This window comes from Aquarana catesbeiana, linkage group LG09, assembly GCF_042186555.1.
Source record: "Aquarana catesbeiana isolate 2022-GZ linkage group LG09, ASM4218655v1, whole genome shotgun sequence".
NCBI lineage: Eukaryota > Metazoa > Chordata > Amphibia > Anura > Ranidae > Aquarana > Aquarana catesbeiana.
Genome location: NC_133332.1, coordinates 261,878,976 through 261,901,257, shown reverse-complemented (window position 1 = coordinate 261,901,257; position 22,282 = coordinate 261,878,976). Strand labels below are relative to the sequence as shown.

Genomic DNA, 22,282 nt, shown 5'->3' with positions numbered 1-22,282 from the left:
GGTTGAGGTCAGGACTCTGTGCAGGCCAGTCAAGTTCATTCACCCCAAACGCGCTCATCCATGTCTTTATGGACATGTCTTTGTGCACAGTCACGTTTTTTTGTGCCTAGAAATTAGCTTTAGGTAATAATCCATATCCTATAGTTATATTTTACACTACTGGTGATAGAAGGATAAAAACTTCAAGGCATAACATTCTAATAGCTACATAATAAACAAGAGAAAAAAAAAAAAAAGTCACCTGGACAAAGAAAAAAAAGAAGAGTAATAAAAATCTCACAATCCCTTCCCTACTAAAAACTATTTTGTTGCTGTTCCACAGTCACAAGACAGTCAGTTCACTTCCTGTACCATGATTTCTTGTCATGCTTGAGAAAAACAAGAAAAACCCGAGAGATTAATGGCCTGTAAACACGATCCGAAAATCGGATGACAGATTGTCAGGTTTATTTTGCATGCTAGTCGCATAGCGAAAATGGAGAGGTTACTAAAGTGACGAAAATTCTCGTAAGACAGGATAAATAATAAAAGAAAAAAATCGGAAGTGATGTCATGTGTTGTAGTGTATTTCTATTGAATTTTCAGACAACTGTACTGATTAGGAAGCAAAGGGTAGCCTCTAGAGTCAATAATAAAGGGGTAAAGGATATAAAGAAGTGTTGTATCATCATGCAAAGATTTAGAAATAAAGAAATCGGGAGCCTGGTTCCCAACCAGACCTCCCCAAGAACATAGGGCAAATTGACTATCTCGGTACAGTATAAAGAAAAGTGTAAATATGTACACAGTTAAAAGAAAAATACAAAAATGTATTGATACATAGATAAAAACACTTAGCAACAAAATCAATTAGAAATTAAAAACATTGGTAACAATCCATATATATCACCAAGATAATGTTCCCCGAACGGGGAAGATCACAGTGGGATAGTTGATCACGGATAACGTCTCAACTAGTTACGCGGACTAATGCCGCTTCATCAGGAGGGTATCTGTAATTTGATTAGCACATAATCAATGACAATATAGTCAAAGACATAAAAAATAACAGTGTATACAATATGTAAACAGGGGCAAAAGTGCGACTGCTAAAGTGAGACTAAGCAGTATAACTGATATATTGTATCAAACACTGTTATTTTTTTTTTTTTTAATGTCTGACTAATTATATGGTCATTGATTATGTGCTAATCAAATTACAGATACTCTCCTGATGAAGCAACATTAGTCCACAAAAACTAGTTGAGACGTTATCCGTGATCAATTATCCCACTGTGATCTTCCCCGTTCGGGGAACATTATCTTGGTGATAATTATGGATTGTTACCATTGTTTTTAATTTGTAATTGATTTTGTTGCTAAGTGTTTTTATCTATGTAGCAATAGATTTTTGTATTTTTCTTGTAACTGTGTACATATTTACACTTTTCTTTATACTGTACCGAGATAGTCCACTTGCCCTATGTTCTTGGGGGGGGCTGGTTGGGGACCAGGCTCCCGATCTCTTTATAACTGTACTGATTAAAACGAAAATCATACGATCTAGTATCGTACGAGAAAAAGTTTAGTGTTTGCCCGATCAGATAATATCGGATGAACTGTCGTGATCGGCTCTCGAAAGCTCTGTACTAAAGATCCGATTATCGTACGATCGCTTCAAAAGCGATTTTCGGATCGTGTGTACGGGCCATAACCCTTTCCAATTCTACAAAGGGAGGTAGCTGCTGTTTTAGTGGATCAGATCAACGCCTGTCACTGCAAGGGCACAGACAAATCTATCGTTTTCGATATGCCCTGTTCACACTGCAACAGAGCCCCTTAGTGCCAAGCAATGCAAAAAAAATGCACTCAATTCCAGGAATTCAGCTACTTTGAAAAAACTGCAAGCATACCATGAGTTCAGTCTAACAAGATGCCTGCCGCCTTGTAGACTCATCATTCACATCTGACAGGTTCATTGTGCTCCAGGAAGGTTACTTCCAACGCTCCGATGCTGCTCACTGTGGTCTCAGTTCCTTCAGGAGAAGATCCACTGAAATGCAATGCCACCCCTCCCACCCCTTCATTCTGCCCATTCACAGTATCCTTTGTATTATGTGAACTCATTCGCAAATTACCAAGGCTTCTGTGAATGGGCAGCAGAGGGGAGGGGCAGGCATAGCTGCTGTGAGCGCTTCTTTCCCCTCAGAGGCTCCAGGAGTGCTATAAACCTGTTACATATACAGTGGATATAAAAAAAAAAAAAAAAAAAAGACTACACATCTCTGTTAAAATGTCAGGTTTCTGTGATGTAAAAAGAATGAGACGAAGAAATAATTTCAGAACCTTTTTCCATTAATGTGACCTATAAACTGTACAACTGAACTCTTTTAAAGATTTAAAAATAAAATAATGTGGTTGCAAAGGTGTGCACACGCCCTTACAAAAGGGGGTATGTAGCTGTGTTCAGAATTAAGTAATCAGTACACACCTTCCATCATTTGGGCTGGGTTCACATCGCAGTATGGAGCAGCTCACAGCAGGGGCCCAGTTCACAGTTTCAGGTCTGATTTTAGTCCAAATTTTTGGCTGAATTTGGACCTGAAACAGACCAGAAGACGCACAGGACTCCTGTGCAATTTTCACTGGAGCCACTCCAGAGATGTGTGAACCAGCTCCATAGTGAGCCAGTCACAACTTCCTGACAAGCTAAATGGATATGGGGAAACCCGCATCCAATTCGCACTAGTGTGAACCCAGCCTTAAAGTGCCTCTGATTAACCCCAAATAAAGTGCAACTGTTCTAGTAGGTCTTTCCTGACATTTTCCTAGTCGCATCCTACAGCAAAAGCCATGGTCCGCAGAGAGCTTCCAATGCATCAGAGGGATCTCATTGTTAAAAGGTATCAGTCAGGAGAAGGGTACAAAAGAATTTCCAAGGCATTAAATATATCATGGAACACCGTGAAGACGACTGTCAAGTTGAGAAAATATGGCACAACAGGACATTACCAAGAACTGGACGTCCCTCCAAAATTGATGAAAACGAGAAGAAAAATGGGTCAGGGAGGCTGTCAAGAGGCCTTCAGCAACATTAAAGGAGCGGCGGGAATATCTGGCAAGTACTGGCTGTGTGGTACATGTGACAACATTCACCCGTATTCTTCATATGTCTGGGCTATGGGGTAGATTGGCAAGACAGAAGCCTTTTCTTACCAAGAAAAACATACAAGCCCGGCTAAATTTTGCAAAAACACATCTGAAGTCTCCCAAAAGCATGTGGGGAAAATGGGTTATGGTCGGATGAAACCAAGGTTTAATTTTTTTGGCCATAATTCCAAAAGATATGTTTGGCGCACAAACGACACACATCACCAAAAGAACACCATAACACCCCCCCCTTTGTGAAGCATATCAATATTAGCATAAACCATCAGGATTCTGCTAGAAAGCTGAACATGAAGAACTCCATCTTTCAGCATGACAACGACCCAAAGCATACATCCAAATCAAAAGGTATGGCTTCACCAGAAGTAGATTAAAGTTTTGGAATGGTCCAGCCAGAGCCCAGACCTGAATCTGATTGAAATTCTGCGGGGTGATCTGAAGAGGGCTGTGCACAGGAGACGACCTCGCAAGTTGACAGATTTGGAGTGGAGTGTTTTTGCAAAGAAGAGCGGGCAAATATTGCCAAGTCAAGATGTGCCATACGGATAGACTCAAACCCAAAAAGACTGAGTACTGTAATAAAACCAAAAGGTGCTTCAACAAAGTATTAGTTTAAGGGTGTGCACACTTATGCAACCATATTATTTTAGTTTATTTTTACTTCCCTCCACCTAAAAGATTTCAAATTGTTGTTCAACTGAGTTGTACAGTTTATAGGTCACATTAAAATGTGGAACATGTTCTGAAATGATTTATCTTCTAATTTTTTTTTACATCACAGAAACCTGACATTTTAACAGGGGTGTGTAGACTTTTTATATTCACTGTAAGTAACAGAGTCCCGGAGGTGACATGCACTTAATTAGACTTTACTTGCCGTGTGCTTGCACTTTTTGCAAGTTTGCTAAATTCCTGGAATTCAGCTGAAAAAGGAAGAAAGTTTGATTTTGGACATTTATGCTCATTAAAGTCTATAAATGTAGCAAATAATACACAGGGCTAGTGTAGGTTTTATATACACACACACAGACATTTAATTCTCACATCTAGGAGATAAATGCTGTACATGTAACTAGTACAGAAAGAAAACACAGTAAAATGTTGTTCTCTATAGTACTATTGTAAAATCTGACTTTTATTTATAAAACAGCCCTTAAGTGAATTTAAGGCAAGCTTAGTCACATCGCAGAAGTGTCCCTGCATGAGAAAAGAACATTCAGTTACACACCAAAAGGGGTCACCAGGTTTATATGAGCAGAGAGATTTGACGCAGACGTGTCCCACACTGTCATGGCTGCAAGCTGCTGCCCTGGGGAGTTAGTGAGTCAGTGATTACAGAGAAAGAATGCAGTTAAATAATTCATACAAGTCATATACTTTTTAGTGAAAATAAAAATCAGGATCATTAAGGCCCCTTTCACACTGGGGCGGGGGTAAAGCGCCACTATTTTTAGCGGCGATTTACCGTTGTATTTGTGGAGGTATTCGGGGGTTAAAAGCGCCCCGCTAGCGGCCGAAAAATGGTTAAAACCACCCGCAAAGCGCTGCTGCAGCAGTGCTTTGCCGGCGGTATAGCCGCGCTGCCCCATTGATTTCAATGGGCAGGAGTGGTGGAGGAGCGGTATACACACCGCTCCAAAGATGCTGCTAGCAGGACTCTTTTTAGTGTCCTGCCAGCGCACGGCTCCAGTGTGAAAGCCCTCGGGGCTTTCACATTGGAGAGACAGGAGCGGCTCTTTCAGGGCGCTTTGCAGGCACTATTTTTGCAAAGTGCACCAGTGTGAAAGGGGTCAAAGTCAATTTAACAGAAACTATTTAATACATATTAAAGGATGCTTGCAAATTGTATTTCACTTCACATGCTTGTCATAGAAGCATCCAGGATGTTATCCATTTCATCTTTTTAAATATATAGCAAAAGGTGGCTAATAACACAATATAACAATTTTAAAGTGAACCTGAAGTGAGGATTTGCCATGTTCGGCTAGGTTCACAGACATGTGGTCGGGTGCAGCTCGCATATGCGTGGGCACAGCAGCCTATTCATATGAACGTGTAGCCATACCTGTGGGAGAAGCAGGAAAAAAAAGATCCCTGCACCCGTTTAAAAATCACACCTGCTTTTGCACCATGTGATTTACCATACCCAAAAATGCGCTGTGTTTTCAGATGCATGTGTGTGGCATTAAGAATTATTGGCACCCTGGCGCTTCTGCTAAAAAGCTGCTCATTTTGCCTCAAGCCCCGGCAGACACGCTTGGGTACCATTAATTCTTAAACGGCATGTTTTTAGATGTGGGAAATTGCATGGTGCAAAATTTTCAAGCAATTTCCATGCAGCTACAATTTTAAAAAATTGGTGCATTTTGGTGCATTTTCTGAGGTATAACAACGCATTCAAACGAATGGGCTGTATGCCCAGACAAATGCAAACTGCACCAACCACGTTGGGAACATTTCTTAATAAAGTGGTATTAAATTGCAGCTTGCCAATGCATAGATGTGATGGCTGCATTCATTTCCTTTAGGCTTTTATATTCTTATATTTTCATTTGGGGATCCAGCCATTAATTCTGCTGTTTTTCAACAGAATAAGCGCTCTTGCAATTACAAGGATGACACTAACACTGGCAGAGGTGCTTATAATGCTCAGCTTTCATAATAAATTATATATATATATATATATATATATTTGCTGTGGCTGACAATGAAGTGTGAACTGGCGTTTGTGTTAAATTTGTTGTGTATTTCAATATGCTAGTCCATCTAACACCCCCCCCCCCCACAGGCTGAAGACGATGCTGCTGTCCATAGGTGCTACTTCATCCAGAGTGGGGGCACTCTAATACAGGTGGTGCGATACTGGCCAGATCACCAGGTGAAAACAGAAGAAAAAAAGCCTTAAAAATGATGGGTAAGCTGTAATATATTACATTGTTGTTTTTTGGGTTTAATACCACTTTAACAATCCCCCCCATAACTACCAATAAAAGACTCCTGTATTGCTCCGTTGTAAGGCTCCGTTCACATCTTGCCATTCCGTATTGCGGGCGGAATCCCGTCGCTTCGAATCGTGGTGCGATTGGTCGGGTGACGAACGCGGTAAAATCGTGCTAACTGAATCGCGGGACGCCTGACGCTCAAAAGTAGTACAAAGAACTTACATAGTTAGTCAGGTTGAAAAAAGTCCATCTCAACCACAAAAATAAATAAAATAACTTCTTTTGGGCGACAGGCGTCCCGCAATTCGGTTTGCGCAATTTTACCATGATGGTCTCCTAACGAATGGCGGCAAAATCGCACCGAGATCGGAGTGCTGTTGGAAGCGACGGGTATCGCACAAGCGTCCTGTGATTTGACACCATTTCAAATTGTGGCGACTCTGCCCACATTTCAAAATGCCAAGATGTGAACGTAAAGCTAATGCCTCATGAATACTGGGTGCAAAAATTGCCACTTTTAAGGGTGTTAGGGTTTATTTTCAGCCTTTAACCACTTCAATACCAGGCACTTTCACCCCCTTCCTGCCAAGTCCAAATTTTCAGTTTTCAGCGCTGTCACATTTTGAACAATTGCACGGTCATGCAACAAATTTTCATATTTTTATTCCCACAAAGCTTTCTTTTGGTGGTATTTGATCACCACTGGGGTTATTTTTTGTGCTGCAAATAAAAAATGTTTTTCTTCGTTTGTTACAAAGCTTTGTACACAAGTACATTATCTCCTTCGTTGAAGAGGCTGCACTGATGAGGCATTTATATGCAGCGCTGATTGGCAGCACTGATTATTTTATTGTTGGCACTGATTGGCATCCCTGGTGGGCTCTAGGGGGCATCCTGGGTTTGCACTGATAATCAAAGCACTGTTCTCCTGACAGGGGGGGTCTGCACTGAGCAGCCGATTGACTCTTCTTTACTCGCGCCCGTCAGTGCGAGTAGAGGATAAGCCGATAAACAGCACTTCCTGGTTACCATGTGATGAGCTGTGATTGGAGCCTACGTCATACGCACTTTACCAGGATCAGAGATGCGGTGTGACACACTTGAATGCGCCTAAACGCTGGGTGTGTTTAGCACTTGAGAGTTCATTTATTTCAATGGCCAGAACAAAATAATAATCTGGCCAATGGAATGAATGAATGAACGCTCAAACACTTGACACTCCCAAAGGAGTTTACCAAATGCAGCTTTAGGCGTGTTTTTTAAAGTATAACTTTATGCTAATAAAAAACAAACACACACACACACACACACCAGCCTTAAGAAGAAAAGCGATTTCAAAATCAAAGCAAGGACCTTTTCCCTGCATTTTCAGGAGGCATGACAGCCAAATTAATAGGTTGCCGTGCCTACACATTTCGCTTGAAGAGCTGAAGTGTGAAGCAGGCCTTAAAGTGGTTGTAAACCCTTTACAACCATTTGTTACTACAGACAAACCTATAATTAGGCTTACCTGTAGCTACACTGGATATCTCCTAAACCTACAAGGTTTAGGAGATATCCCTGTATTTGCATGTGCTGACGTCATCGGCACATGCGCACTTAAGCAAACTGAAGCAACGGCACGTACGTGCCGTTGCTTCAGTTTGACTGTGCTGTTACCGGTGGCTCCCAGGCGCATGCGTGGGAGTGACGTCATCGCGGCTCCGGTGCTGTGATTAGCCGGAGCCGTGATGACGCAGAAGTATCCCCCGGGACAGATGTCGGCCGCCGGAGCGGTGAATGAGGACCGCTGCGGGGGCTTCGACCTCAGGTAAGTAATTCATGAGCTAGTATGCTATGCATACTAGCTCATTATGCCTTTGGTTACAACCACTTTAAAAGGGATTGTACATCAAGTGCAAAATCTCTTAACTTCACAGCACATAGGGTGATACAGAGATAGACATGTCTACAGGTTTAGGCAGTTGGATATAAACACCATGTTTATGGCCCTTTAGTGTTGGAAAATAAATAAAAATGTACATTTTTTCCCCCCAAATTATAGAAGGCCACACACATGGTGTTTGATATCCAATAAGCATCTAAAATTATAAAAAAGCAATTTTTACTTTATTTTAATTTTTTTTAAAGTAGATGTCATCCCAACTTAGATGCAAAAGTGGAAATACACTTTAATGTAGATCTTATCCCAAGAGACTAAAATATCATAACATTTAGATTTTAAAGGTGAATTTAAAAGTGGTTTTCAATCTTTTTTTTAAACCTGCAGCTTTAAAAAAAAAAAAAAAAAAAAAACAACACACACATGCTGCACCTGACACCACTTAGATTCTTGTTCAAACAATTGCAACCATTTATAATACACAGTGAATTAGCAAACTTTTTGTCATCCAGCTAAAGATTAGATCTATTCTCAGGGCCCATTCACATTAGCCCAAACACTAAATTGCAGCAGTTTAGTGTGCAGGCAGCAGGGGGCGGTATAAAGGTGCGTTACATTGCAACCGCTTTTTTTTTTTTTTTTCGAACTTTATAAAATGACACATCATACATGTCATCGCACAGCAGCGCAGTGTTGCACTTGCTGTGCTGTGACATGCAGTGCCATCCAGAAAGGTGCAATACTATGCCAACAATTTGCATAAAATCGCACAGCTCTGGAACAAAAAGTGAAAACATGGTGTTCTGGTGTGAACAGGACACACAGGAAACTACTGTTTTCTGTGTGTCATTGCAGTTACCTGCATATATCCATGGGAAAAAACACAAGTAAGGCCCCTTTCAGACAGGGCAGATCTGCTTTGCTCAGCAGAGAAACTGTCTATTAATCCGGGTGGATGACGGGTCCATGTCCATTCAGTTTATGCAGAGCGGACATAGCCCAAGCCCGCTCTTGCTCTATGGGCGGTTGGGTGTAAACGGACCAGCTGTCCATTTACACCCGACTACCTCCAATCCAAATTGCACAAAAGAGGATGGATCCTCTTCCATTTGCTTCTAGCGGACTGAATGGGATCGGATGTAGGTGGGTGTACAATGGACATAAGTCAGTTTGCACCCACTGGTCCACAAAGATGAATTGACTCTCAGATCAGGTCCACCGTGTGTGTGTGTGTGTGTGTGTGTGTGTGTGTGTGTGTGTGTGTGTGTGTGTGTGTGTGTGTGTGTGTGTGTTATTTCACCAACTGTATTTCACAATTTATTTTTTTTACAGGAAAAACAGCAACAGGTGCACTTTACATTGGTCATATTAATAATTCAGCCTGTGTGCACTTTCAACTCACCTATAGGCAGTCTATTCTTCCTGCAGGCTGGTGTGGTAGCAGGAGACAACTGAGGGGTGCTATAAGGCGTACTATCATTCTTCCCTGGCTTGGTTTGAGGCACTGTAGCCAAAAGGTTTTCCAGGGCCATTCGGTCCTCTTCGCGCAAATGATCACTAGAGATGACACTGCGCAAGAATCCCAGCTGCAGGAAAAGCAGGATCAGCATTATTACTATCATCTAAACACTAAAAATGCTCACAAATGGGAAAATAAATAAAGTAATCAAAAAAAAATTCCCCGATTTGCCTAATCCACAGCACATGCTAAATGACTCACTCAGTTTTATTGAAAGTTTGCCAGAATACACGTGAAATACGTGAAATCCATTTCAGAAAAGTAAATTAGTAAGGACAGACTTCTATAACTATCCACCTAATCAACAGAAACCATTTCAATTTTAGAGCGGACCATTTGCAAATAAAAACTGATGATTTTTGTGATTTTGATGAGAGTTAAAAACCATTACTTTATAAAATCACCAAGCTCCCCAGATTAATGTAGGGTATGTGCAACAAAAAAAAATGTTTTAGAATGTTGCATTGCACAAAGGGAAAGAGTGGAAAAGAGCCAGTACTACGATAAGTAAAGCGGATGAGCCCGAGTGGTCGGCGACACATGGAGGGGCATTATAAAGCTCTCCATTCCCTGGTCAGACCTGCATTTACAGTATCTGCAGTGGGTAAAGAAAAGAATCACCCGCCTTTTAAATAATCACATTTTGTTTCTTTGCAGCCTGAAACAAAGACACACATTTGTTTTATCTGACTGTTTTTACTAAGTGCAACTTATAACATCCAAGTGAAAGATAACACCAACATGTCAGAAAAAAAAAAAAATTCAAAAGCAAAACATCACTGAGTTGGAAAAAGGATCACCCCCCCTCCTAAAAATGACTAACCACTTCAGCCCCGGAAGATTTTACCCCTCTTCTGACCAGAGTACTTTTTGCGATTCGGCACTGCGCCGCTTTAACTGACAACTGCACGGTCGTGCGACGTGGCTCCCAAAAAAATTGACATCCTTTTTCCCCACAAATAGAGCTTTCTTTTGGTGGTATTTGATCACCTCTGCGGTTTTTATTTTTTGCGCTATAAACAAAAAAAAAAAAATCAAAAAACAAAAATTTTGAAAAAAAAAAAAAAAAAAAAAGCATTATTTTTTGCTATAATAAATATCCCCAAAAAATATATAAAAAAACATTTTTTTTTCCTCAGTTTAGGCCAATATGTATTCTTCTACATATTTTTGGAAGAAAAAAAAAAAAAAAATCACAATAAGCGTTTGATTGGTTTTCGCAAAAGTTATAGCGTCCACAAAATAGGGGATAGTTTTATGGCATTTGTATTGATATTTTTTTTTAGTAATGGTGGTGATCAGCGGTTTTTATCGTGACTGCGACATTATGGCGGACACATTGGACAATTTTGACACATTTTTGGGACCATTAGCATTAATACAGCGATTATTGCTAAAAATTGATATAAATGGATTACTGTAAAAATGTCACTGGCAGTGAAGGGTTTAACCACTAGGTGGCGCTGTAGAGGATAAGTGTGTCCTAGGGAGTGATTCTAACTGGGGGGGGGGGGCTGTGTGTGACACGTCACTAATCACCGCTTCCTATTACAGGGAGCGGTGATCAGTAACAGTGTCATTAGGCAGAACGGGGAGGTGCTTGTTTACATTAGCAACTCCTCGGTCTTCCTCACCGTGAGACGATCGCGGGTATCCCCGTGGACATAGAGTTAGCGGGACCCACGATCACGGTGCTCCCGGCGCGCGCGCCCGCGAGCCGCCTCTTAAAGGGCAACGTACAGGTACATTAATCTGCCTGTACGTGCCCTTCTGCCGCAGTATATCTGCGTGAGGCGGTCGGGAAGCGGTTAAAAAACTCAATCAGGTGTAGCTAATCGCCTTCTCAATAGCACACAAAGCCATTTGACCTTCAACTGTGATCAGCTGTGGGCATTTTGATTAGTTCGGCATGAAGAGCTTTCCTGGAGCATTTAAGTCCCACTGAAGCAAACCATCAACTATGAATGGCAAGGCACTGTCAAAAGATCTCCGGGGATAAAGTTGTAGACAGGCACAAGTCAGGAGACAGATGCAAAAAATTCTAAAAGGCTTCATCAATGCCTAGAAGCACAGTCAAGTCTATTATTAAGAAGTGGAAGCTATTTGGTATAACACAGACCCTCCCTGGATCAGGATGTTGCTCCAAACTGGACGAAAGAGGCAGGAGGAAACGGATCAGACAGGCCATCAAGAGACCTACAGCAACTCTGAAGCAGTTGCAGGAATTTATGACAAAGATTGGTCATTGTGTGAATGTGACAACAATATCACAAATACTCCACTGATGTGGCTTGTATGGGAGGGTTGCAAGAAAAAAGCCACTCCTCCAGAAAGGCCACATGTAGTCATGACTGAGCTTTGCCAAAAACGCACCTCGAGGATTCTGTGGCCACATGGAAGAAGGTATTATGGTCAGATGAGACTAAAATGTAAATATTTGGCCTCAACACAAAACAATATGTCTGGCGGAAATCCAATACAGCTCATCATCCAAATAACACCATTCCTACAGTAAAGCATGGAGGTGGTAATATCCTGCTATATGGGAGTGTTTCTCTGAAGCAAGGACTGGAGAACTTGTCAGGAGAGAAGGAAAAAAAAAAAAAAAATCGAAGTGGCAAAATACTATCAAATTCTGGAGGAAAATCCGCTGCCCTCTGCCAGAAAGTTGTCAATGGGAAGAAGGTTTACCTTCCAACATGACAATGACCCAAAGCACACAGCAAAATTGACCACAGAGCTGCACGATTCTGACTAAAATGAGAATCACTATTTTTTTTTTTTGCTTAGAATAAAGATCACGATTCCCTCACGATTCTCACAGCGTAAAATTTTTCACATTATACAAAAAAATTGGGCTATTTTTTTTATTAAAGTGTATTTCTCCCCCCCCCCCCCCCCAAAAAAAATTGTGTTTGAAAGACAGCTACGCAAATACAGTGCGACATAAAATCTTGCAACAATCTCCATTTTATTCTCTAGGGTCTCTCTAAAAAAAATTATATATAAATGTTTGGGGGTTCCAAGTAATTGTCTAGCCAAAAATACGGAGTATAACTTGTAAGCAACAAATGTCTGAAAAAGGTTTGGTCTTTAAGCGGTTAAACTGACCTCATTTACAGACAATGTTCATTCTTTTGATCTGGGAACGAAATGTTACTTTGTTTATAGTCATCACTGATGCTGACATAAACTTGGCAGGCTGCCTGGATTTTTTTTGTTTGTCAGCTGTCAGAGAACTCTCTGCACTTGTTACATAGCATCAGAAAATGCTTGGGGGGGTAGAATCGCAATTTTTTTAACGATTAATCGTGCAGCTCTACAACAGTGGTTGAAGGAGAAAACGGTGAATGTCCTTGCATGGCCTAATCAGAGCCCAGACCTAAACCCTATTGAAAATCTGTGGAATGACTTGAAGACTGATGTCCACAAACGGTCACCATGCAATTTAACTGAACTTGAGCGGATCTACAAGGAAGTATGTGCAAATATTGCAGTCTAGATGTGCAAAGTTAGAGACATATCCCAAACAGACTAATTAAAGCACAAGGTGTGTTTTTTTTTCTGTGTTGGTAATAGATCTTTCACTTGGATGTTATAAATTAAACTGAGTAAATACAGTCATAATCTTGTCTCATTCAACAATCAAAAAAATATTTGGATACTTACCAGAGTGACCAGTTGGCTGTAAGTCATGTAGACAACGGTGCGGCTTAGGCCCTCCAGCAGATCCACAGAGGACAATGGCGGTGTTTCTACTGCTCGGCCTCCAATCACGACATCCAGAAACGCAGCAACACAGCTCTACGGAGAAAGGGAAGATGAAACATGAAAAACACCTGCTTAATGTGAATATCTTAAAACCTTTGAGATTACATTTTGAATTACAATATAATTGCTCTGTTCTTCAGAGATAAGAGCAAAAGGACAGATTTCTATGCTTATGCCAACAAGGATAGAAGAGAAACAAACAAATAGGATAGACGGGGCTCTGGGGAGAGGTCCACAGTTGAAGAAAGAGCACCGGCATCCTATAACCATAATCTATAGTTCTCCATGGTTCTACAGGTGCTCCTCCCTCATCTTAGCATGTCAAACCTGTGCAAATCTGATCTGGTGAATAAAAGATGTCTGTATATCTATACAGTTTTTTTTTGTGCTTTATGGGTCCATAATGATATTGTGATGAAATGCCACTTGACCTGAAAGCAGTATAAAACCAAAAAGCAAAACATATTGCAGCTTACCAATCCTTAGATGTGATGGATCTATTGGTTTATTTTTTTAGAATTTCGACGATAACAGTACTGGATACTGTCGGTCAAGTTTTTGCGGATACCGGGTATCGATACCTTTAAGGTGCGATTTGAGCCCATACAAAAATCAATGGGCTCAAATCGCACTGCAAAGAAATAGCATGCAACTTGAACAGGAATACCTACCCTACTACTGCCCCTTGTACACTGCCCTACCCTACTACTGACCCCCGAGTAAGGACATTTGTGGCTGAAACATGGCAGCATTGTGGCATCTGTGACTTTTACCCGGGTGTCAAAAAAAAAAAAAAAAAAAAAAGGAAGAACAACATTTACAACCAAGGACGAGTGCCAGTATTTACTTCCCACACTGCCCTACCTACTATTGACCTCTGTATACTGCATTACATTCCAATGCCCCTGCAATATGTGTTAATAAATTACCTCAGACCTGATCCCCATTCGCTGTCCTGCTGACCCCTGTCTGCTGCCCACCCATTACTGACCTCTGAGGAAGGCTATTCCTGGCTGAAACATGTCAGCACTGTTGCATCTGTGACTTTTACCCTTGTGTCAAAAAACAAAACAAAAAAAAAAACCACAAAAAACAACAAGACAACTTACAAGTAATTCCTTCTCACGCTGCCCTTCCCATTACTCCTCTGTACACTGCATTACATATTTCAGCATCAGACTTGTGGGGGTGACCAATTACTCTCCAAACATGAAAAAAGGGTGTACGAAAGTAAATAGCAAGTTTATCACTAAAGCCAGGCTGAAATTTTATTAGTGTCTTTTTTTTTTAGAAGTTTTCTTTGCATCGTCCATTTGATTTGGACTAAAAAGGGGGTGCTGCACCCCAGTGATCTTTGATCTCTTCCATGTTGCCAAAGTAGATCTCTACTTGTCAAAGGTTGCCTACCCCCGGGAGTCATTGGGGGAGATTTACTAAAAATAGTGCACTATATGCTATGGATAGATGATTTAAGAACAGTGTCATCTACAGCTCATGCTCAGTGATGTGTGTCTGGCCATGCGCTATGGATTCTAAGGCCAACCCTCATCTACGCTCTATGGGGCGTAATTTGATTAGGTCGGGCCAAGGGCATACGGTAGCACATTATCTCACCAATTGAGCTACAGTGTTGGTGTCTGCGGCCTCTGCCACGTGACTTCTCATGGATAATGCTCTTTAGCAATGCAAGTTGATAAAACCGGTGCACACAGAATCTAGTGCAGCTGTGCATAGTAACCAGCTTCTAACTTCAGCTTGTTGAGTTAAGCTTTGAAAATACCTGGAAGCTGATTGGTTACTATACACAGCTGCACCAGATTCTGTTTCCATCAGTTTTAGCAAATCTCCCCCATTGTCTTATCTTGGCAGTGCCAAGCCACCCTACTGAATAGCTTATACAAATAGATTTTTTTTTTTGTGGTTTAATCAACCCCACCGATACACTTTAGGGACAAATCACATTTCTTTTAGTCTTGCTTCCCTTTTTTGCATAATAAGAATTTGGAATTCGATCAGCTCTTTGTTATACACACTAATCCAGAAGATATAAAATAACCATATACAACAAGTATGTTTGTGATCTAACGCTCCTATGACGTTTTGCACCATGGTACCATAAATCAAAGAAAAAAAAAAAAAAAAAAATTCTATAGATCCCCTTTGAAAACAACTTCCATTAAAGTTTGTATAATAGGACCACATTAGCAGGTAGGAAACTAACAGCCAGTTTATAAATTGGTGTTAAGTATGTGCATATTATAAAAAAAGAATAGAAGAAGAGCAAAGCAGAAACAGCTTGCCTTGAAACTCTGAATTTTTATACTGACCATTATGAATATAGAAGGCAGTGAGGGGAGGGGTGAATTATTCACCCGACTCATTCATTGGTGTGTAAATTTGAGCTATTGAGGTCTGTGAAAATTTTTTATATTTATATCAGAGAAGCTAACAAAAGAGAACAAGCAAAAAGTATTATGACCTCCAACTGATGGCCACAAAATATAAAAATGATTCATGTGCAATACTTCATAGTTAAAATCAAAAATTACATTTACAAACTTTTGTTAAACAGGTACTCCATTCCTGCGAAAACAAACCATAGTAAAACACAAGCTCATCCTTCAGGCTTTTTTACTGGCTGCCTGTATAAGACTTACTTTATCAAACTTGCTGAGATTGTTCCTGCTGCGTGACTCTACTTCCTCGAATCCAGTCAGTGCCAACTGCTGCAAGAGGCGGCCAACCTAGAGCACAGAAGCGGAAGACGACCTGAATGACTGGCTTGTAATAAGAGATTAGAATTCAAACTAGATGCATTCATTCTATTCCCTGCCTCTTGCCAAAAATACATCAATATCCTCTTCTAAATAATCTTCTCTTTGATAGTATAATGAAGACTACGACTTATACAATTAAGCCGGGATGCTAATGTGGTCAGCCCAATAAAAAGTGTTTTTACGCTTTCCTCCTTAAAGTGGTAAACCCTTTAATCTGTGATTTTTTTTTTTTCTCTTGGGCATAACAAAAAAAAATATTCAATACCTCTTAAAATGATCAATCTTTAAAAGATAGAGAAAGCTGTTTAAGCAGGACTTGAATAATTTTCACACAACCACCATTGTTTCTGATAGTTGTGTCTAAAAGGAGAAGTTCACCTTTAACCACTTGCTGACCGCTCTATAGCCGATTGACTACAGCGCGGCTAGCCAGTTCTAGGAGGCCTTCATATGACATCGCCCTGTGATCAGCCCTCCGGACACTTCTGATCACAGATTGAGGTAAACAGCCAATCAACAGCCCTTTACCACGTGATCAGCTGTGTCCAATCACAATGTAAAGAGAAGCCGGTTATGAGAATTCCTTTCGTCACGCAGAAGGGAGAAGAGAGACAATAACTGGCTTCTGTAAAAGGCACATGTACACGAATAATCAGGGCACTGATTATCAGTGTCCACTATGAAAACATTTTTCTTTTCTTCAAAACATGCAGTCTTTTTTTGCTTATTTAGCAAAACAAAAACAAAAAACCCAGGAGGTGAATAAATACCACCAAATAAAAGGTCTATGTGTGAAAAAAAAAAAAATGATAAAAATGTAGTTTTGTGTACAGCGTTGTGTGACCGCACAATTGTCAAAGTGTGACAGTGCTGAAAGCTGAAAATGTCCAGTAGGCAAGTGGTTAATAAAAAAAAAAACATGGTAATAAAAAAAAAAATGGATTAGCAGATAGTGGGTGCAATGTCAGACTAGCCGTCTGCTCGTACCTCTGATACAGCAGGCAGTTATTCACCTGCGCCACTCACCACTGAAGCCGATTGTAGGCATCCATTCACAAAACTCTGAATGAACGATGCAGCGATGTGGTGGAGCCCCGCATAGCCATGCTCTTTTCAAAGTCTAACAGTGGGTGCAGGAACATGTTCCATCCTAAAAATGGGTGCCACATGCAACATGTCCCCAAAGGCAAACTTATCCTTTAAAGCAGACCTAAAAGGTAAATTTGGCAAAATGCTGTGTTGTCACCCATAAGCTTAAACGGCACATCCGTCGTCAGCGCTCCCTTCTCTCCCCTGCAGCCACGCTGGCTGATACTGGGGAGAAAAAGGGTCACATGACCAGACCAGAGTGTCCTAAAAATAGTAAGTACATGCATATTTCTTGCACAGGTAAGCATAGGCGTTAGGAGGGGGGAGTGGAAAATTTTAGATGTAAACTGGAATTCTATTTTAAAGTCCCAAATTACTTTACAGCAAAAATGTAACCCTACCCTTTAAACCCTGACAATGGTTGCATATGTCAGTTTACATTGTGATCTAGGAGATTTGGATATCACCAGAACAAGGAAAAAAAGAAAAAATGTATATATTTATTTATAGCGCTTACAATGTCCCATACCTGCATTAGGTTGAATCTTGCCACTTCGTTGATGGGTGCATCCGAGATAATCCCATACTGCTCAGGGTTGACAATTGCGGGACAGATGAAACAAGTCAGCAGTAGATCGGTGCACATAGATCTCACTTCACCAACATCCAATCCTTCCACGCAAGAAAGTGTTTTATACATTTGGGAGACAATCCACCTCAAGCTGTGTGGGAAGCAATAAGTATTGTGCTTTAAATAACCAATAAACTTATTAACCAGTGTAACCAGCTTAGCTTCATTGGATTCAACCATCTCCTGGACCTTCTGCCTAAAACGGTCACTTCCTTTCTCCCCAAACAGCTTCTCTTGTTGGGCTGGAGAGAACCTCTCAGTTAGCTTGCTTGGATCAGTTTCCAGGTGATCCTCATCCTCAACCAACAGCTGCATAATAGGTTCATGTAAAGTTGCTGTTAAGAAGAGTTTAGCTGAGAAAAGTCCTTCTGAAAAAAGTTTAAAGATGATGCTGAAGGCACAAGTCCCTTTCCGAAGCAAACGACGAGGGTTATCGCTTTCCTTTAGTTCAAACTCTATTAAATACCGTAAAACCTGTAACAGATAGCTCTCATCCTCCTGCATAATGCAGTTGCCATAAAGAGAGGTGAACACGGTGTGTATGACACTCTGAGCATTTTCTTGGTTGAGTTTCTCTCCAGCCACCAGACATGACGCAATGAGCCGTGGATTTTCTCGTAGTCGATTGAGAAATTCACCGTATGTGGTCTCCTGATAACCTAGATGTTTGTATCCATCCACAAACTGGGTGTCCTCCAGGAGCTTGGCATGTTGACAGCACTCAGCTGGAGAGGCTTCAGCACTAGGAGGGGGAAAAAAAAAAAAATAGCGTTAAAGCCAACCCAAAATGTAAGAATTTACAATGTCATGGGTGTTAAAAGTTACTAAAAAACCAAATACAAGCAAAATGTGGGCTTATTCAGATTTAAAATTGCATAAATTAGACCAGATGAAAATATAAAATCTATTTCTGCCTTTGTACTTTGATCTTTACCTTTTTGCGGCGTTTCCCTAAAGCGTGTGGCATGTACCATTGCCTGGTAGTACACAAGTCACAGAAGAAATCTTTTAAAGCAGTGAATGTACTCCCTATGGGGAAGATGCTCTATTGATGGTAACCTAAACTGAACTAAAGTGGTTGTAAACCCTCACTACTAATTCACTGGACCAGAAAGAGCAATGAAAGTAATAGCCTGAAGCCTAATCTGCTGACAGAGAAGCCAGCAAAGGACCGCATCGATTTTTTCTCAGAATTTTTTTTTTTTTTTTTGTGCATGATAAAATATCAGCTGAACCTCCAAGTCAACCCCATGTTCTTCCTTTTACTGAATGCATAACCTGTACTTTTCTTGGATTACAGCAAAACAGTGACTCACTGCCATATGCCAAGACATTCTGGGAATTAAAAATGGCTCAGTCACCATCTAGTTATGATTTAAAGTGGAAATTGCATAACTTACCTGTAATGACATATATCCCATGCATCGCATAATAGCACATTATGTGAAACTTGCCTCAAAATTAAGCCTTCCAGCGATGCATTGTCATGCAGTGTCATGCTGGAGACAGCGTCCATCTATACTCGGTCTTCCTTCGGGGTTCGCAGCTCCGGGCAGTCACGGCACACTGCTCTGAAGAAACGTCATGGGCGGCCGTTCCTTCAGAGCGCATGCGCCGGTGACGTAACTGGCTTCTAGGACAGTAAATATATCCGAAACAGTGCATGTTTAGGAGACATTGACACTACCTATAGGTAAGCCTTAAAGTGGATGTAAACCCAATTCGTGAAGTTTGATCTGGGCACATATCTGCAGCGTTTTCTTATCTTTCTTCAAAGCACTAAGTCCCGTAGCTTTGTCCTGCTCTGTTCTTCGGTTATCAGCATGAGAACTTCTGACAAGCTCTCCGACATAAGGTATAAGATAAAAGCAGCCAGAGTTTTGTGTTGGGGAGGATACTATAAATAGATTAGCGCTGAACAAATCAACGAACAAAGCTGAAAGTCTCCACCTATGACAAGAGGGGGTGTGCGCCTTTCCTCCAATCAGCGCTCCGCTGTATGCCCAGACTTCACTGCAGTGCTAACCAGGAAGAGAAAATCTAACAGGATCTGAACTTTCTAAAGAATATATAAAAGCTGAAGAGAGCATATCTACATGTCAAACTTACGTAGGGAGATTTGTTTCATCTCTGTGTATCATCTGAGGCGGTTCATTTCACTGGGTATATGTGAGGGTTTACATCTACTTTAATACAGGCTTACCTATAGGTCAGGCATGTCCAAAGTCCGGCCCACGGGGCAATCGCAGCCCGCCTGGTTATTTGGACATATAGCTTTTGTGGCCCCCAACGATCTTTCAGCACCGGGGCCACAAAAGATATTTATGCTGGCTGCCTTGGAGGGGACAGGGAGGAAGCAGGACGAGTGCCATACACACAGGAGAATTTCCTGTTTACACGACAGCATCTGTAATAGGAAGTCAGTCTCCCGGACGACTGTTCTGTACATCAAAGAGGCGGGACCATGCATTAAAGAGGCCGCCGAGAAACCAGGCCTTTTTCTTTCTGTGCTCGTCCCGCCCCCTCCCAGGCTGCAGATAGATGGGCATCAATCAGGCTGCACTGATGGCAATGGTGGGGACTGCATTCATGGCACTTGTGAGGCTGTAGATAGGCACTGACCCTTATTTTGCTTCACAGTTCTTTATTTAAAATACGTTTTTTTCCCTGAAACTTTCCTCTTAAAGTGAAGGTGCGTGTTATACGCCAATAAATATGATATATCCAAATAACATGTCCAAGCTCATCTCTTTACTCACACACAGCCACAAAGGCAAGAGAATTCTTGTTGGGCAGTGTATTAGTGCTTGTACGAAATAACTTGGACCGAATTTGTAATGATTCAAAGAACGTCAGGCAAAATGGTCGGCCCTCACGCATGTTCACTTCATCAAATCTGGCCCTTTTTGAAAAAAGTTTGGACACCCCTGCTATAGGCAAAACTTAAAGATGGAAGTTTACTTCCTCTTTAATATGGATGTAAACCCTTCCATACACCCAGTGAAGTGAACAGCCTCAGGTGACAGAGATGAAACAAATCTCCCTACACAAGTTGTACCTGTCTGATGGCAACAGTCATTTTTACAACATGCTTGTAAAACTCAGATGAAAAATAGGATTTTTATAACAGCTTACCTGTAAAATCCTTTTTTCTTTTGAAGTACATCACGGGATACAGAGCCATAGTATTTACTATGTGGGTTATAGTCCACCTTCAGGTGCTGGACACTGGCACACCCTAAACAGGAAGTTGCCTCCCTATATAACCCCTCCCACTACTGGGAGTATCTCAGTTTTGTAGCAAAGCAACACACGTGTATACTAGAATGAGGGGCGGGACCTCTGTGGCCCGTGATGTACTTCAAAAGAAAAGGATTTTACAGGTAAGCCATTATAAAAATCCTATTTTCTTTAGTCGTACATCATGGGACACAGAGCCATAGTAATTACCATGTGGGATGTCCCAGAGCAATGCCAACTGAGGGGAGGGAGACACAACCAAAGTAGGACACCGTGAGAACAGAGGATTTATACTGCTGCCTGCGGTACACTGCGCCCAAAGGCCACATCCTCATGTCTTTTTACATCCACCAGATAGAATCTGGTAAATGTATGGATTGAAGACCAAGTTGTGGCCTTGCAGAATTGAGCCATGGAGGCTTGGTGATGCACTGCCCACGAAGCACTAAGAGCCCTAAAGTGCGTTTTGATTTGAGAGAGTGGAATCTACCTCTTTAAACCATAAACTTGAACAATTACTTGTTGATTCTATTTAGAATAGTAAATTTTGATGCTGCCTGTCCTCTTTCAGGACCTTCAAGCAGCACGAACAAAAACATCCGTTTTCTGAATCTGAGCAATCGCCTTAAGTAGACGTTGACTGCTCTCACCACATCAAGAAAATGTAGTCACTTCTCTTCCAAAGAACAGGGTTCTGGAAAAATGAAGGTAGAACAATATCCTGCTTTAGATAAAAACCTGATACTACCTTTGGTAAAAAGTTAGGATGAGGACGCAATACTACCTTATCCTTGTGAATAATAAAAATAAGGCTCTTTACAAGAAAGAACAGCCAATTCTGATACCCTTCTTGCAGCAGATATGGTTACCAGAAAAAAATAGTTTCCTTGTCAAAAAAGGACCAAGGGAATATGTCGTATCGAGCCAAAAAAGGCTGTTTTGTAATGCAGACAAAACTAAAATCAAGTCCCAAGGGTTCAGGGGTTACCTAACCGGAGATTAAGCCGTGTTACCCTCTAAATAAGTTACGAACCAAAGAATGCGAAGCAAGTGGTCGTTGAAATAATACCGATAAGGCCAAGACCTGTCCCAAGAAAGCACTCAAGGCCAGCTTTGTCACCCCATCTGCAGAAAGTCAAGGACCTATTTCCTGGGGTGCAGCTCCTGGTTTCACACCAGGAGACATGCGTCTCCCAGACTTCATAATATAATTATGGAAGCCAGGTCCATTGCATTAACCAAGGTAGAAAACTACTGAATCTGACAGCCCACGCTTCAAGGTGT

At 41.2% G+C, this 22,282-nt stretch overlaps 1 protein-coding gene across 13 annotated transcripts in view; it reads right to left on the bottom strand.

Moving 5' to 3' along the window:
• The window catches only part of GAPVD1 (GTPase activating protein and VPS9 domains 1), a 164,767-nt gene that overhangs the window by 80,225 nt on the left and 62,260 nt on the right, over positions 1–22,282 (bottom strand). For 11 of the 13 annotated variants that reach the window (XM_073600299.1, XM_073600303.1, XM_073600301.1 and 8 more), the window contains exons 3-6: positions 17,657–18,500; positions 15,919–16,005; positions 13,160–13,294; positions 9,374–9,557 (exon numbers count right to left, since the gene is read on the bottom strand). In XM_073600299.1, the coding sequence (XP_073456400.1) occupies positions 9,374–9,557; positions 13,160–13,294; positions 15,919–16,005; positions 17,657–18,500 (1,250 nt within the window). Of the gene's footprint in view, positions 1–4,375; positions 4,457–9,373; positions 9,558–13,159; positions 13,295–15,918; positions 16,006–17,656; positions 18,501–22,282 lie in introns of all 13 variants that reach the window. The other 2 variants (XM_073600311.1, XM_073600312.1) reach the window with 1 other exon arrangement.